This window comes from Pocillopora damicornis, chromosome 14 (genome assembly GCF_964200805.1).
Source record: "Pocillopora damicornis chromosome 14, jaPocDami1.2, whole genome shotgun sequence".
Taxonomy (NCBI): Eukaryota; Metazoa; Cnidaria; class Anthozoa; order Scleractinia; family Pocilloporidae; genus Pocillopora; species Pocillopora damicornis.
The window spans coordinates 18546685-18564464 of NC_142683.1; the positions used below are offsets into that span (position 1 = coordinate 18546685).

At 39.2% G+C, this 17780-nt stretch overlaps 1 protein-coding gene across 1 annotated transcript; it reads left to right on the forward strand.

Annotated features, from left to right (window-relative positions):
• Positions 1 to 75: 75 nt before the first annotated feature.
• On the forward strand, positions 76 to 15781 carry LOC113673878 (NFX1-type zinc finger-containing protein 1-like). The gene is made up of 8 exons (XM_089194918.1): positions 76 to 1286; positions 2376 to 4224; positions 4572 to 7179; positions 7682 to 7701; positions 7925 to 8311; positions 8456 to 8729; positions 9142 to 13360; positions 14328 to 15781. The coding sequence occupies exons 2-7, from the start codon at positions 2376 to 2378 to the stop codon at positions 9440 to 9442; spliced, it is 5439 nt and encodes a 1812-aa protein (XP_089051044.1). The 5' UTR covers positions 76 to 1286; the 3' UTR covers positions 9443 to 13360; positions 14328 to 15781.
• Positions 15782 to 17780: the final 1999 nt, after the last annotated feature.

Here is a 17780-nt window from a genome sequence, read left to right on the forward strand (position 1 = left end):
GTTAGTATCAAAAAAAGTTCTTGAGGTGTCAATGGGCACTTTACAACTAGTAAAGATGTGCAGACCAGGCTGGCTAGGTAAACAAGTTGTCAACAGTGTTTTTTCCAGAGTCCCTTGACTTTTTGTAAATATTCCACTGGCAAGAAGAGGGTGGTAAGTATGATAATTTGGTCACACAGTGCTTGTTGATCACAAGTTTCTCATCCAGTTGGGACAAGTCTGGTCTCCCTGTTCTGGTTACTGTTATAAGTGCCCAAGTAAAGTCAAAATATGTGGGTAATGTCCACCATATGGTGATATTGTTCTTAAGAGAAATTTATTCTTATTACAGTTTCTACAATCGCAGGGACAAGTCCCTGCAACTAGTCTTAGCATACAAGAGTCCACAGGTTAGTAATCCTTAGAGTTCAATTAAAAGTTTTCTATCAGGAAAATTTCTTTGAATTGACGAAAGAAGTGATTGGAACTTGTAATTCACAAGGTATGATGTCCTTTGTATTTCAAGTGAGTACTGCAGTTAGAAGTTGCGGGGACTTCACCCTTGTGTATGACATCCTTAACAACATTTTCCTAAGAGGAACTGAGGAGGACTAAGACAGATTGCCCATAACAGACCATTTGGTAGTGTAAGTAAGAGGGGAGGGGTTCAAAATGTGTGGGACTCGAAACCACCCCCCCTTCCCCCTCCCCCATCTCCCTCTTGCTCAAGGAAAAGTGTAACTTACTAACTGTATTTCTCAAAATTGATGACGAATGTGTCTAAAAGTAACAGACCTATGAAAATACCGAAAATATGCATTTTGTCAAGTGTTTCTCGCCAGATGGCAGGACGAGACCATTTTTGCATTAATTATCGTAAGGACTGCAAGGCCTACCGGAAGTAGAATCTCAAATGCCAGAGGCGATAGAAAGTTGTTCGTGTCCATGATTTTTAACATTTTTCCTAAAGAATGAATCAGTTTGGTGGTTTTGTTAACCTCCATTTAGAAATATATGTTAGTAACATGAAAATTTCTTCCAAAAATTCTCAGAAACCAAAGAGGAACAGAACTGTTTCTCAGAATCGATGACGCACAAGTGTTTGAAGAACAGACCAATCACAAGGCAGAAGTCTCACATTTTTGACATTCCTAATTACTTCTAATCCAATGACTCTGCTGATTTCCGTAGAATTTGCGCAGCTGAAGAGCAATTCGCGGAAACTAGTATTGGATGAAAAATTTTCCTCGTGAAACAAGGTTGATCTCAGCTTAGTTTCCATGACGTTTTGAACTTGTAATTTCAAGGTAAGTTTTGTTTAACTTTAGTGATGCTCTTTATCAGGATCTCTTCTGGAATCGCACAAGGAATGTTTGTACTAAATTCTCCAAGAACCTGGAAAACTGAACAACAGCCTTCGAGCAACTAAATGATACGTTAGAGGAAACAATATTGACTCAAGTATAGCCATTTTAAGGACCTTTGTATTTCTGTGAAATACCAAAAATGTGTAGATTGAAACTACATCTTGGGCTGTCTCTAAAAGCTTATCGATGACGATCATTAGTTTCGTTTCAATCCTTTCTTCAGGTTTCATGAATTCCTCTTGAGAACAGAAGCTTTTAAACCATGAACGCTCGACAGAAAAAAGGGATTTTTCAACTCGTACTCAATACTTATTGTTTGGTTTATAATCTTTGAAAACTTCGTCTTTTAAACTGGATTCGATTTAGTTCACATCTTATAAACCACTGGCGCATGGAAGTTACGGGGAATGCATCTATTGTCTCCGCAATTGTTTCAGCGATTTCATTAATTCGACCAAACTTTTAAGCGAAAATTCCGCGACAAATTAACATTTTTTTTATCAGACTGTTGCCCACGGCATATTGTAGAGACTATCATAACAAAACTTTTGTTTACATCAGATAAAAGTCGAAAGTTGTTAGTCAAATAAGAACAATTTCGCATCGTTCGAATAATTTTTTTTTGGTAGAAAGTCCAACATGCGCTTCGCTAAAATTTGCATTTTCTAGTTTGTGTTGTAAAACCAGAGTTCATTTTCGCAGTGACATATCGCCTTGACACTCTATTGCAGTCTTTTCTTTTGTAAATTAGTTTAAGTGCTTAAAGTATTAGTTTAAGTGCTTAAACCACCCGTTATACCACCCGTTGTTGGGAAATAGTGTGAGTGCCGAATTCAACTTAATTAACTTTGTCCGGCTCCTTGTCTCAATACTCTTTTGCAATTACTGTGAGCGTTATAAACAGGTTCTTTTCTCTTTTTTCTTAATTTACGTCACTTGTGTCCAAAACATGGAGCAGGGTACCCCTGTTTTCATAACACATTGGTATGAATTAGTGTTTCTGCTCACCTTTTCACTTTCACAAAACAGATGTCACGTTACAATGAACATTACCCGAGGGATTTACGAAGTAAGCTCAATGCTTCTTCGCACCATCGGAAGCGAAAGTCCGAACATGTCCCGAGGATGGATGACGCCCCGAAACGAAGACGAACAAGGCAAGACAAGGGTAATGTGACTTGGCCTATCAGCTTCAAAGAGTTGGAAAAAATCAGCAGAGAATCATCGCCAGCTTTACAGCTCATCAGTAAAGCGGAAAGGTTCGAGGCGCTGTTGGCCTCAGAGAAGTTAAGCAACGAGGAATCGAACCCAGAGTTTCTAAAGCTGGTTATTTCTGCTTTTCATCTTCTATGCTCAGCGAACAACCTCATCGCCGGGAACGCTGACAGGATTTTACGTTCTCCCACTGCGAAGAATTTCATTGCAGGGACGGTTTTATCGAGTTTTATCAACGAAATGCCTCATGCTAACCATTGGAAAGACGAAAATGATCGTGTTTGCACAGTGAGTAATCTCACGGAAATTTTTGTCGCATTTCTTCAGAAATTTGGCAAAGATCTTGTTTACAAGCTACCACTGGCACAGCTTAACACGTCGTTGAAGGAGCTGAAAGAGATGAACCTGGTCCAAGATATCGATCATCTTGACGAGAAGATCCAGCAATTGGAAGAATTGAGAAATGAAGCAATTCGTTGTGCAAAGTTTGCAAATGATCAGAAGTCACAAGGTGAACCACCAGAAAACTTCAGAGAGTTAAGCGTCATCCCTCAAGTAGAAGATCTAATTTCCAGACCCTTCCTTCGCGAAAACATCACCGACAGAAGGTTTAAAGACTTGGACCACTATTTAGATGTACAGTTTCGTCTGTTGAGGGAGGACTTTGTGAAACCTCTTCGTGATGGAATACATCAACTGAAAAAGAGCAGTGCCCTGGAACCTAATTATGACTACAAACTTAAACGCGCCAATGAAATTCATGTTTATCATGACGTCACCATCCAGTTTCCCGTGTGTGGCAGAAAAAGCCGACTTTACAAAATCAGGTTTGACTCATCTCATCAAAAAGTAGCGCAAGTGAACTGGGAGCGAACTAAACGACTCAAGTACGGAACACTGCTTTGTCTTTCGGCAGACGACTTTAATACGCTGCTATTCGCTACCGTGGAAAATCCAGATTCCAAGGAACTTAAAGACGGACTATTGGAGGTACGTTTCGGGGACGTTACCTCGGAGGAAGTGAACCAGTTTCTTGAGGAAAAGCAGATCTTTGTCATGATAGAGTCTCCAGCCTATTTTGAATCTTACAGACACGTCCTTGAAGCTCTCAAGGAGATAAATTCTGAGTTTCCTTTCCAGAAGCAGATTGTGGAGTGCTGCGGGGATGTCGAGCCACCTGAGTATCAAATCCAGGAAGAAAACAACAGCAAGTTCAAGTTTCATTTTGATGGCGTCTTAGATGCAAAGAAGGAGGCATATTCAGAACCTCTTGAGTTGGCTGAACAGCAGAATTCCCCATCTGCCATGGAAATTGTGCCTAATGCCTCGGCGGGTGTGGAAACACCTATGGAGAACGAGATCCCTTCAGCTGTACAAGAGGGTAAGTGTACCCCAAACGACCATTGCTGGCCAGACAGGGAAAGTCTTGGGCTCAATAAATCGCAGATGCGTGCATTCAAAATGGCGCTGACCAAAAGGCTAGCCGTAATTCAAGGACCACCAGGGACTGGAAAGACATATGTGGGTTGGAAGATTGCACGTGTTCTTTTACAGACCCCCTCTCTCTGGGAGGATGAGAAGGAACGGACACCAATCTTGATGGTGTCCTACACAAATCACGCCTTGGACCAGTTTCTGGAAGGAGTCCTGTCAACAACGAAAAGTGAGATGTGATTATTATTATTATTATTATTATTATTATTATTATTATTATTGAAGCCAGCGGTGATTAATATAAACTCTACATTCCCTGAAAAAAAGATTCAAGATTTACTGCAAGTGATAAATATTATGTCTTGCATTGTAGAACTAAGGAGGGTTCTTTTTCAAGAACTTTGTGATCCACTGAACAGTTTTCCATTGTTGTTTCCAACAATTGAAAGTTTAGTCCCAGCAATGACTCTCCATCGGGTCAAAATTTTAAATTCTTTTAAAAGAATTATTGTTTTATCTAGTTACGTGGCAAATACTTATAATAAAGCTGACTAAGTTTTTCTGTATCATTTTTAGATGTCATTCGTGTTGGTGGCCGTAAAATTAGCCGAACACTTGAAAACTATTCCTTGAAGAATCTTCGTAGGGAAATGCATTGGAAAAAAGTGGTTCCAGATGAAATTTACAGAGCCAGGTTGAAGACTGAAAATGACACTCTGAAGCAAAAAGTCTTCTCCGAAAGATCTTTCTATATTTTACGAAGTTTGAGAACCAGCGTGGTGTCCATGAAAGTCCTTGGTCATCATGATTATGCGCTGAAAGCACATTACTCCCAACTTAGTGAAGCTGGACCGGAATCAATTGACGAAGCTCTTCTCGACTGGCTGCGAATTAAAAGGCGAGATGAAAGTAAACAAGAATTCCCTCTCCTTGGTGATTTCGAGGGGGAAGCGTATGGTTATGGCTATGGTGCAGCTTTTGACAACGAGCCTTTTGATGACAAAGACCTCAGCCACATCGCTCATGAAATAGCAATCCTCTCGCCTGAAGACGCGACCAACCCTGAGGAGGTAAAACGAAATATTTTAAGTGAAGGGCTCATGACAGGAGACGAGGAGATGTATCTTGATGATATTTACCGGTTGAACACAAAAGATCGCTGGAGACTTTACAGGCTGTGGAGAAAGAGGGCAGAGGAACATCATGAAAAGCTCTTCAAAACGAGGCAAGGCGAGTATGATCAAGCTGTAGAAAGAGAGCAGGAGATCACTAGAATGGAAGAATACGAAATTCTTTGCAAAGCATGTGTCATTGGCATGACGACCACGTGTGCCGCAAAATACCGCAGCATTCTCAAGGAGATCCGCCCCAGGATCGTTATAGTCGAAGAAGCCGCTGAAGTATTGGAGGCTCACATCATTGCGTCATTGACCCCGGGCTGTCAGCATTTGATTTTAATTGGTGATCATAAGCAGCTGAGACCCACCCCCGCAGTCTATGATTTAGCCAAGAGGTACAAGTTGGATGTGTCCTTGTTTGAGCGAATGGTGAATGTTGGAATTCAGTGTGAGATGCTAAACGTGCAGCATCGTATGAGACCTGAAATTGCCACCTTGATGAAACACATTTATGACGATCTTGAAAATCACGAGTCGGTGGAGAAATATGATGATATCAAAGGAATGAAGAAGAACATGTTCTTTATCAACCACAAATATATAGAAGAGTCTGGTAATCAGTCGCACAGCCATGTCAATGAGCACGAAGCCAAGTTTTTGGTCGCGCTATGTCGATATTTATTACAGCAAGGATACAAAGCCGATCAAATTACCCTGCTGACAACCTACACGGGACAGATGTACGCCATTAGAGACTGCCTTCAAGAAGAAGATGCCATCAGAGAATCTCTTAGGGCTGAAAACGATCCATCCGTCGGATGTGTGCGTGTGACAACAGTTGACAACTTCCAAGGTGAAGAAAACGACATCATCCTTCTGTCGCTCGTGCGCAGTAACAAAGATGAGAAAGTCGGATTCATCAAGATTGTCAACCGGGCATGCGTTGCTCTCTCGCGTGCAAGGAAAGGTTTCTACTGCATTGGAAATTTTGGCCTTCTCTCAAAACACAGTGACATTTGGAAGAAGATTGTTACAGATTTGAAGGCTAGTAGCAGTATTGGAAACGTCTTGCCCGTCGTTTGTCAAATCCACAACGATGAAATCAGCGTTAAAACAGCAGAAGATTTTAACACAAAAGTTCCCAAGGGAGGGTGTCAACGACCATGTGCAGTACGCCTGAAATGCGGTCATGCATGCACGTTGGAATGTCATCCTTATGATAGAGATCACGTGGAATTTCGCTGTCAAAAACCCTGTAGAAATAAAAGGGCAAGATGTGACCATACGTGCCCAAAGCGTTGCTGGGAGGTCTGTGAGCAAAATTGTGAAATAGAGGTTGAGAAACAGTTGCCAAACTGTGGTCACACTATGCTGGTAAGATGCGACACTAATCCCGAGAGGATTAAATGCCAAAAACCGTGTGAGAAGGACCTTCCATGTGGTCATAGGTGTCAAAGAAAATGCAGAGAAAGCTGCACCAAGAAATGCCACGAGATTGTCAAGAAAACCGATTGGCTTTGTGGACATTTCGCCTCTATCGCCTGCTCGGCAACTCCTGCTGATTGTTCTCATCCTTGTGAAGCCACGTTGGAATGTGGTCACACGTGCTCTGGTACTTGTGGCGAGTGTCGCATGGGTCGTATTCACAAGCGATGCAAGCTGCATTGTGGTCGTGTTCTGATTTGTTCCCATTCGTGCATGTCGCGTTGTAAAGAGTCGTGTCCGCCGTGTAGCGCAAAGTGTGAAAACCTGTGCGGGCACAGTGAATGCCCAGAAAAGTGTGGAGAGCCGTGTACACCTTGCCACGAGGAATGTCTTTGGAAGTGTCCTCATCACGCTTGTACCAAGAAGTGCAGTGAGATGTGTGAAAGACCAAGATGTAACGAACCATGCAACCAAGTATTGTCTTGTGGCCACGATTGCTGTGGTTTGTGCAAAGAAGAGTGCATTTGTGCTGAGTGTACCCCAGTAAGAGAGATTTTCTTCGGGGAGGAGGAAAACGAATCTGCTCGGTTCCTCAAGCTTCCAGACTGCCAACATGTCTTTGAAGTAACTAGCCTGGATAGGTATGAAGTAACAGTATGCTTTAAATATTAGAAAAAAGCAATCGGATTATACCTATCATCCACGCACTTAATTAGGTATACATTCTTTGACTTATCAAGGCGACAACCAGGAAAAGGTTACGTATGTCTCCCTCTTTTGTTCGGAGAGAAATTTCATAGCTCGACTGTGGTGCTGATAGTAGCCTTGCAGTAGAGGTTGGAAGGAAGAGGGTGGGGTTGTGTTATTTTTATTATCATTATTGCATATAATACTGATTGACACCGAATGCTTGGAAAAACTTGGGCGCATATCGAGACAGGTTTTTGCGATCTTCACACTGGCCACCGGGAAAGCTTGTATGACTTTCCTGTCTTTTGGCTCTTTAAACGTTCCCCGTGTAATGTCTGTGTCATTCTATTCGTGACTTGCGGAGAGAAGAGACATTACAAAGGGTGGAGAATGTATCTCTCTTAAATATGTGTAAATGAGGCTATGTAAACACGAGAACGATCTCCATTTAAGATGTTTGAAAAGATACGCGGGTAAACGTCTTAACCGTGTCTACATACGGGCTCTCATCTCAACACACTTATCTATCAGCGAGGGTGCACACTGTTTCTAGGCCAGTTCAAATTGCCAGTCTTCTTCTCATGTGATTTTACATTAAACGGGACATGTCGCTGTACAGAGCTGTGAAGGATATTAGTGCGAGTCACTTTTAGTGATGCCTAATTTTTCTTCTTGTTTAAAGCTGGATGGACTAAGATGATGGTGTGATTAAGCGAAAGCAGTGTCCACGGTGTAATACGCCGGTCCGCAAGAGCCTGCGATACGGAAATGTCATCAAACGGCAGCGACAAGATATCGAACGAGTGAAAAGAGAATTGATGGGAAACAAGACCGAATTGGAAAAGAAGAAAGGGAGCCTGTTCTTTCGTGCCTGTGAGATGTTACAGACGGTTGACCAAAGTGTCAAAGCATACTTGGAAAAACGAAAAAACAGCATAATGAAAACAACAAAGTCTGAGATGACAGCCGCAATCATTGAAAACCAGCTGATGTTGATACAGCGTTTGCACTCGGCAGGAAAGAAAATGCAAAGCGTTCTAGGAACGGTGTCTCCAGAGGATTGCTCTGAAAAGAAGTTACAGCGTAAGTTGAGATTTTAACACCAAAGCATTTTAAGTATTTGATCAATGAGCTCACTGTATTTATGAGAATCCAAGCTCTGCAATTTCACTAAACTTGACATGCAGCTTCCAAAAAGCTTAACAAGTTCGTCTGTATTATCAACAGACCAGCGATTAACCGAGGAGCTTGGCTACCTAAAGAAGCGGCTTCTGTCTGACAGGGTAGGGCATCTAGAGTTACAAGACATAAACACCGAATTCTCGAGACTCAATCTTCAACTGGAGCTGTATTCGCTGAACCGTGATATCAGGAGCCTCGAAGTGGAGTTAGACGAACCTTCCCGCCAAATGATGACTGCAATACAAAAGGAACTGTCCGGCGGTCAGCGCATAGCAGACGAAGAACTGGATAAACTAGTGAATGACATTGCAACTATACGGTTTGTTTTAAACCCTAGAGGGAAATGTCCTCAAACAGTAACATTTCGACTCAAAAAATGACTTTCCCTCGCAGAAAGTAATTTTGTAAGGATCGCTTTAGCTTAATGACTGAAAAGTTTTTAAAGATGTTCATCGAACCTTGATGTGCTCCACGACATAGTAGTATTTAAAAGAGAATGAGCTTATTGAATCGACTTCTACATTTTGGTAATTTTTGTTAAGGTATCATCAGACTCAGTGTAACTCATGCCTAGGCTTCATCGTGAAGATAGAAAAGCTTTTCCAAAAGAGTGTGTCTGAACTAATTTTCAAAGAAACTTATGGTGGCTGGTTATTTTAGTTACGCAGTTATTTTGCTCAAAGTGAGATACTATTATGGGACTTAAGACTGAAAAATTGTTTCTTGTCCAGGACATCCAATCCCCGCTTTAAAAAATTGACACCAGAAGAAAAAGAACAGATCGTGACTGCCATGAACCTTAAACCCGGTCATTGGTTCAAATGTCCCCAGGGACATATCTACGTCATTACCGAGTGTGGCGGCGCTATGGAGAAAAGCATGTGTCCTGATTGCGGAGCTGTGATTGGTGGAGAAAATCACGATCTTGTAGAAGACAACCAATTAGCGTCTGAGATGGATGGTGCAAAGCACCCTGCCTGGTCTGAACATGCAAACTTAGCTAACTATGGAAACTTAGATGAAATAGTGTGACTTTTTCGTTACTAGAGCTCACTTAGATTGAGTGTCGTTCTAAGAAAACCACGTTTATCATAATAGCCATTCAGCAATGTAGAAAAATTTTAGAAGCCAGCGAGAATATAAATGAAAAGCGCGGGAAAACGAGTGACTACGTCGTGACCGATTTTAGTTTTGCATTTGATTGGTTAGGAAGTTGGCTCGAGTTTTCTAAAGCAATCAAAGAGCGAAGTAAGGCAAAAGCAATGTAGTCCAAGATCACATCTGACACTCATTGAAATTTTGTCAAGATGAATAATCCATAAAACTATTATATATTGCTTTGATTTATAGCTTTTGATGGTGATAGGCAAATTCATTATTTTTCCTGACGGCAATATTTCAGTGAAACATTCTTTTAGTAACTTGCAAGGAATATTTTATGACTTGATTCCAAAGTTCATCTTATATTGACCGTAAGTAACAAAACGTTATAGGAATAACGTGTAACAGCCTGTTATTCCAATCTTTTTTCTCTCTTTTTTTTCTACAATAATCAAGACACAGTGATTTAAAGATAAGAGCTTAGACACGAATAGTCCATAGAACTCATTATTAGAAAAGCTATATGATAAACAGCTGTAACAATAGCGTGACCGGGAGTGAGAGGGGGGCATAAGTGCCCCTGACATCCTTTCTTAGATGATTTTTTTTTAGTCAACAACATAAAAATCTAATGATTCAGGTAAAGAAAATTGCTGGATGTGTAGAGAGGCGGCTCTCTCCCCTCCCCCTCCCCCTCCCCCTTTTAGAAATGTTAACTACACCTCTTTCTGGGGTAAACGTCTCTTTAGTGCATGTTTAAATTCGTAATGGATTCTGTCGTGGCAATGTTAGCCACAAGTATTCAGATTGGCAGGCCATTTCGAGGAAATTAAAACTTTCTTCATCATCTCAAATCCAAGTTGATTACTGATTAAAATAATTCGAGAAGTACCTGATATTGTTAGACATAGAGTCTGCTATAAAGGAAGGGTTCTGTGTACATGTTATTTGTTTTTATAAGGATTTGTAATGGTAATAGGACTGAGTGGAATCCAATTTGGTTTGCAATCATATGAGTGATAACAAATGGGATGACTGCATAAAAAATTTAAATTTCCAAGAAAAGAAGAATAGCCAAGTTATGAAAGAAAGAGAAAATTTGCATTAACCCTTTAACTACCAGAAGTGATTACCATGTAACTTCTCCCAATAGTATCCATGTATTATACAGCAAACGGGTAATGAGAACACTCAAACTCATCAGGTACAATTTATTACCTTGATTGAACACCTGATTCTCATAATTAATTTACAAGGAAATTTGTAGTAGCTGGAGGGGAGAATTGATGATCAGATCTTGGGAGTTAAAGGGTTAATTAATGGACTTGTAGTTCTGATCACATCAAAATAAGGTTTTTTATCAGGGCTATTATGAAATTCCCTGGTGTTTTGGAAAAGGTTGATTATAAGGCATTACATTTAACTCTTTAACTCCCAGAAGTAATCAGCATATAACTTCTCCCTCTAATATCCTCCCCTCATCCAACAAACAGATCATGGGAAAACTCAAACTTATCTGGTAGAAGTTGTTAATGTAATTAACACTAAATTCTCATTACTAATTTACAAAGAAATGTGTAGCTTCTAGAAGGGAGAATCAACAATCAGATCTTGGGAGTTGAAGAGTTAAAAACCAACATTTAGTGATGTTCCTTTCTGAGTTTGTGTCTTGTAGTTCTGATCACTTCAAAATCAGTTTTTTCTCAGAGCTAAAATGGAATTCCCTGGTGATTAAGAAAATATTGATTGTAAAAGACTGTAAACTTTTTGAGTTTGTCTTGTATTTACAACTATAAATGGGTTAATGTCTGGGTATAAAAAAGAAATGTTTTCTACTGGCTTAGTTTAAATATTTGGGGTCTCAAATTACAAAGTGAATGGTGGGATGATATTAAATATTTGATTAAGGATACATGAAGTTCTTAAACTTGGAATTTCTAAAGGATAGATTTTACTAATACTAATAAAATATTAAATTCTCAATGATATTTTAGGCTGTGTATTAGTGTTGAGTATTTCTACACACTTTATTTCTGAAAGGGTTAAATTTTGTAAAGTTATGCATTTGAAATCATAAATTATGTAAATGGCTCTCTCTCTGCAATCAAAGACAGTTACTGTTAGTATCAAAAAAAGTTCTTGAGGTGTCATTGGGAACTTTACAACTAGTTAGGAAGTGCTGACCAGGCTGGCTAGGTAAACAAGTTGTCAACAGGGTTTTTTTCCAGAGTCCCTTGACTTTTTGTAAATATTCCACTGGCAAGAAGAGGCTGGTAAGTATGATAATTTGGTCACGCAGTGCTGGTTGATCACAAGTTTCTCATCCTGTTGGAACAAGTCTAGTCTTCTTGTTCTGGGTACTGTTATAAGTGCCCAAGTAAAGTCAAAATATGTGGGTAATGTCCACCATATGTCGATATTGTTCTTATGAGAAATTTGTTCTCGTTACAGTTTCTACAATGGCAGGGACAAGTCTCTGCAACTAGTCTTAGCATACAAGAGTCCACAGGTTAGTAATCCTTAGAGTTCACTAAAAGTTTTCTATGAGGAAAATTTCTTTGAATTGATGAAAGAAGTGATTGGAACTTGTAATTCACAAGGTATGATGTCCTTTGGATTTCAAGTGTGTACTGCAGGAAGAAGTTGCAGGGACTTCACCCTTGTGTATGACATCCTCAACAACATTTTACTAATTAAGAGAAACTCATCTCAGTCCCTGAACTCTAGAGGAACTGAGGAGGACTAAGACAGATATGCCCATAACAGACCATTTGGTAGTGTTAGTAGGAGGGGAGGGGTTCAAAATGTGTGGGACCTCGCCTCACCCCCTCGCCTTCCCCTTCCCCCCATCTCCCTCTTGCTCAAGGAAAAGTGTAACTTACTAAGTGCAAAAAAAACAACAACAACAACGTCACCTCCACCAAAATGTAAATAAGACTTGAATATAGGAGTCCTTTCTATAGGAGGATCCTTTCTCAATCATGAAATGAGAGGGTTGTGCGGGGAATTTCATTTAATTTCAATGAATCAATGGGAAGCTGACAAAAGTTACACTGACACAAAAATATGAATTGAAATCCATGTTCTCTCCATTCCTCGAGAACTTCCACCATTTACCGTTTTACAGAAAGGAAAGAGTACTCTGAGAAAAAGAATATTAACTGGCCATCTATTTGGTCGCACTGCCTGGGAAATTTGCACGTCTGTCACTCACTGAAGGAACATTTTACACTTGGAAGTGAATTATCACACCACGGCAGCATTTTCCAAGCACTGACTTTTGATTCGCGTAAAAGCGGAACAGGAACAGAGATATTTCTCAGAATTGATGACGAATGTGTCTAAAAATAACAGACCTATGAAAATACCAAAAATATGCATTTTGTCAAGTGTTTTCGCCAGGTGGCAGGAGGAGACCATTTTGCATTAATTATCGTAAGGACTACAGGGCAAACCGAAAGTAGAATCTCAAATGCCAGGAGCGATTAAAATTTTTCCTCATTCCCCGACACAGAATGAATCAGTTTGGTGGTGGTGGTTTTGTTAACCTCTATTTAGAGATATATATGTTAGTAAAATTAAAATTCCTTCTAAGAATTCTCAGAAACCGAAGAGGAACAGAACTGTTTCTCAGAATCGATGACGCACAGGTATTTAAACAATAGACCAATCACATGGCAGAAGTCTCGCATTTTTGACATTCATAATTACCTCCAATCGAATGACGCTGCTGATTTCCGTAGAATTTGCGCAGCTGAAAAGCAATTCGCAGAAACTAGTATAGGATGAAAAATTTTCCTCGTGAAACAAAGCTTGATTTTGATGACGTTTTGAACTTGTAATTTCAAGGTAGGTATTTTTAAACTTTGGTGATGCTTTTTATCAGGATCTCTTCTGGAATCGCTCGAGGAATTTTTGTACTAAATTATCCAAGAACCTGAAAACTGAACAACAGCCTTCCAGCAACTAAATGATACGTTCGAGGAAACATTATTGACTCAAGTAGAGCGATGCGTAGATTGAAACTTCATCGCTGGGCTGTCTCTGAAAGCTTACCGATGATAATTTTCGTTTCAATCCTTTCGTCAGAAAAAAGGGATTTTTTTCAACTCGTAGTCAGTAGTTATTGTTTGATTTATAATCTTTGAAAACTTCGCCTTTTAAACTGGATTCGATTAAGTTCATATTTTATGAACCACTGGCACATGGAAGTTTCGGGGAATGCATCTTTTGTATCCGCAGTTATTCTAGCAACTTCATTTATTCGACCAAACTTTTAAGCGAAAATTTCGTGAGAAATAAACGATTTTTATCAGACAGTGTTGCCCTTTGCACTGCGGCATTTTATAGAGACTATCATAAAAAAAACCTTTGTTTAGATCAGATAAAAGGCGAAAGTTGTTAGTCAAATAAGAACGATTTCGTATTGTTTGAATAGTGTTTTTTTGGTAGAGAGTCCAAAATTTACTTCGCTAAAATTTGCATTTTCTATTTTGCGTTGTAAAACCACAGTTCATGTTCGCAGTGAAATATCGCTTTGACATCTTATTGCAGTCTTTTCTTTTGTAAATTAGTTTAAGTGCTTATACCACCCGTTGTTGGGAAATAGTGTGAGTGCCGAATTCAACTTAGTTTTTTTGTCTCCTTGTCTCAACACTCTTTTGCAATTACTGTCAGTGTTATGAACAGGTTCTTTTTTTTTAATTTTTTTTATTTCCGTCACTTGGGTCCAAAACATGAAGAAGGGTACCCCTGTTTTCATAATACGTTGGTAAGAATTAGTGTTTCTGCTCACCTTCTCACTTTCACAAAACAGATGCCACGTCCCTATCAACATTACCCGAGGGATTTACGAAGTAAGCTTAACGCTTCTTCGCACCATCGGAAGCGAAAGTCCGAACATGTCCCGAGGATAGATGACGCCCCGAAACGAAGACGAACAAGGCAAGACAAGGGTAATGTGACTCGGCCTATCAGCTTCAAAGAGTTGGAACAAATCAGCAGAGAATCATCGCCAGCTTTACAGCTCATCAGTAAAGCGGAAAGGTTCGAGGCGCTGTTGGCCTCAGAGAAGTTAAGCAACGAGGAATCGAACCCAGAGTTTCTAAAGCTGGTTATTTCTGCTTTTCATCTTCTATGCTCAGCGAACAACCTCATCGCCGGGAACGCTGACAGGATTTTACGTTCTCCCACTGCGAAGAATTTCATTGCAGGGACGGTTTTATCGAGTTTTATCAACGAAATGCCTCATGCTAACCATTGGAAAGACGAAAATGATCGTGTTTGCACAGTGAGTAATCTCACGGAAATTTTTGTCGCATTTCTTCAGAAATTTGGCAAAGATCTTGTTTACAAGCTACCACTGGCACAGCTTAACACGTCGTTGAAGGAGCTGAAAGAGATGAACCTGGTCCAAGATATCGATCATCTTGACGAGAAGATCCAGCAATTGGAAGAATTGAGAAATGAAGCAATTCGTTGTGCAAAGTTTGCAAATGATCAGAAGTCACAAGGTGAACCACCAGAAAACTTCAGAGAGTTAAGCGTCATCCCTCAAGTAGAAGATCTAATTTCCAGACCCTTCCTTCGCGAAAACATCACCGACAGAAGGTTTAAAGACTTGGACCACTATTTAGATGTACAGTTTCGTCTGCTGAGGGAGGACTTTGTGAAACCTCTTCGTGATGGAATACATCAACTGAAAAAGAGCAGTGCCCTGGAACCTAATTATGACTACAAACTTAAACGCTCCAATGAAATTCATGTTTATCATGACGTCACCATCCAGTTTCCCGTGTGTGGCAGAAAAAGCCGACTTTACAAAATCAGGTTTGACTCATCTCATCAAAAAGTAGCGCAAGTGAACTGGGAGCGAACTAATCACAATCGAGAAAATTGTTATTTTCATGATTAGTGTTGTTATCGCTTTAACAGGGCTGAAAATAACAATGAAATTTCCCATCTCGATTTTCATCGTTTTTGCGGAAAAGCATCCAAACATATCGACATTCCTACCCTTGCAGTATGCCAGTTAGACCAAGTTAACACCTAAGCCTACCACGAGTCTCCAAGGAAATACTCTGCTTGTAAGGAAATATCACTTTAAAAAGTATAACCAACAATCAGTCATAGAAAATAGGCTTGCTAATACGGAAAAATTGTGTTACATGTGATTTTATTAGGTTAATAAGGGTAATTTCGATGGTATTGTTCACCCTAGCATATAGTAAGATTTAAAACTGACTGCAATAAATGAAATATCCGTACGGATCTCGGCCCATGATAGAGCTATATTTTTGACACTTGCACACGATACTCGGCTAATAAAAGCTCTCTCTAACGAGCCATAAATTATCAGGGAGTTCCCCTTTTTCGCAGAAAAATGAACACATGAATAATGAAACAATGAAAATTGGTTAATGAGGTTTTGGTTACTTGAAAGAACCATGAGCAAAACCGTGTTTTCAAACTCATTAACAAAATTCTATTGTTTCAATATCCAGAGGAGATTTTCTCGGCCCATGACAGAGTTGTAACTTTGACACTTACACACAATATACACTTAATCTCGCTCTTTGTAACAAGCCGTAAATTGTCGTTGAATTCTTTTTTTTTCGCAAAGATATAATCGTACGAATATTGAAACAAAAGAAATTGGTTAATGAACTTTTGGTTTCCTGGAAGAACCACGAGCTAAACCGATTTTTCAAACTCATTAACAAAATTCTATTATTTCAATATTCAAAGGGGATTTTCTCAGTTCATACCAGAGCTTTAACTTTAAAACTTGCACACAAGCCACAGCTGATCAAGCTCCTTCTATAGAATTGAAACCTTTCCAGGAATTCCTCTTTTTCGCAGAGATATAAAGGCATGAATATTTTAACAATAGAAATTGGTTAATGAGCTTTTGGTTACTTGGAAGAACCACGAGAAAAACTGAGTTTTCAGACTCATTAACAAAATTCTATTGTTTCAATATTCAGAGGGAATTTTCTCAGACTACAAATGAGCTATAAGTTTGACTTTTGTACTCAATGTACAAATAATCAAGCTCTTTCTAGCGAATTTCATCTGTTCCCGGAGTCCTTCCTTTTCATTGAAATTTAAATGCACGAATAGAGAAACAATAGAAATTGGTTAATGAGCTTTTGGTAACTTGGAAGAACCACAGGAAAAAACGAGTTTTCAAACTCATTAACCAAATTATATTGTTTCGATATTCAGAGGGGATTTTCTCAGGCCACATAAGAGCTCATACCTTTATACTTACAAACAACACAGCTAATTGCACTCTTTTTAACGAGCTATATTATGTTCAGGAATTCCTCTTTTTCACAGAGATATAAAGGCATGAATGTTAAAACAATAGAAATTGGTTAATGAGCTTTTGGTACCTTGGAAGAACCACAAGCAAAATTGTGTTTTCAAACTCATTTAACAAAATTTTATTGTTTCAATATTCAGAAGGGATTTTTTCGGCACACAAGAGAGCTGTAACTTTGACACTACACAAAATACACACCGAATCAAGCTCTTTCTGATGAATAAAAAGTTTTCCCGGAATTTCTTTTTTTCGCTGAGATATAAATACATGAATAATAAAACAATAGAAATTGTTTAATGAGCTTTTGGAAATTTGGAAGAACCACGAAAAAAACCAAGCTTTCACACTCAAGGGGGATTTTCTCGGTTGATAAAAGGGCTTTCATATTGAAACTTACACACAAGCCACAGCTAATAAAGCTCCTTATATAAAATTGAAACGTTTCCCGGAATTCCAATTTTTCACCAAGATATAAACTCATGAATATTTAAACAATAGAAATTGGTTAATGAGCCTTTTGGTTACTTGGAAGAACCACGAGAAAAACTGAGTTTTCAAACTCGTTAACAAAATTCTATTGTTTTAATATTCAGAAGGGGTTTCTCGGCACACAAAAGAGATCATGCTTTGACACTTACAAACAATACACAGCTAATTACGCTCTTTCTAACGAATTTACACTTTTCCTGGAATTCCTTTTTTTCACTGAGATGTAAATGCATGAATATTAAAACAATAGGAATTGGTTAATGAGCTTTTGGCAACTTGGAAGAACCACGAGCTAAACCGAGCTTTCAAACTCATTAACAAAATTCTATTCTTTCAATATTCAAAGGGGATTTTCTCGCTCCATGAAAGGACTGTAACTTTGACACTTGCACACAAGCCAGAGCTAACCAAGCTCCTTCTACAAAATTGAAAATTTTCTCGGAATTCCTCTTT

What these genes read in the sequence shown, in the direction of transcription:
- LOC113673878 (XM_089194918.1), top strand. Translation starts at nt 2,376, where the DNA reads ATGTCACGTTACAATGAACATTACCCGAGGGATTTACGAAGTAAGCTC. An exon ending in GAAGTAACTAGCCTGGATAG is followed by an intron (nt 7,180 to 7,681) that starts GTATGAAGTAAC and finishes TCTCCATTTAAG; the next exon opens with ATGTTTGAAAAGATACGCGG. An exon ending in ATGTTTGAAAAGATACGCGG is followed by an intron (nt 7,702 to 7,924) that starts GTAAACGTCTTA and finishes GGATGGACTAAG; the next exon opens with ATGATGGTGTGATTAAGCGA.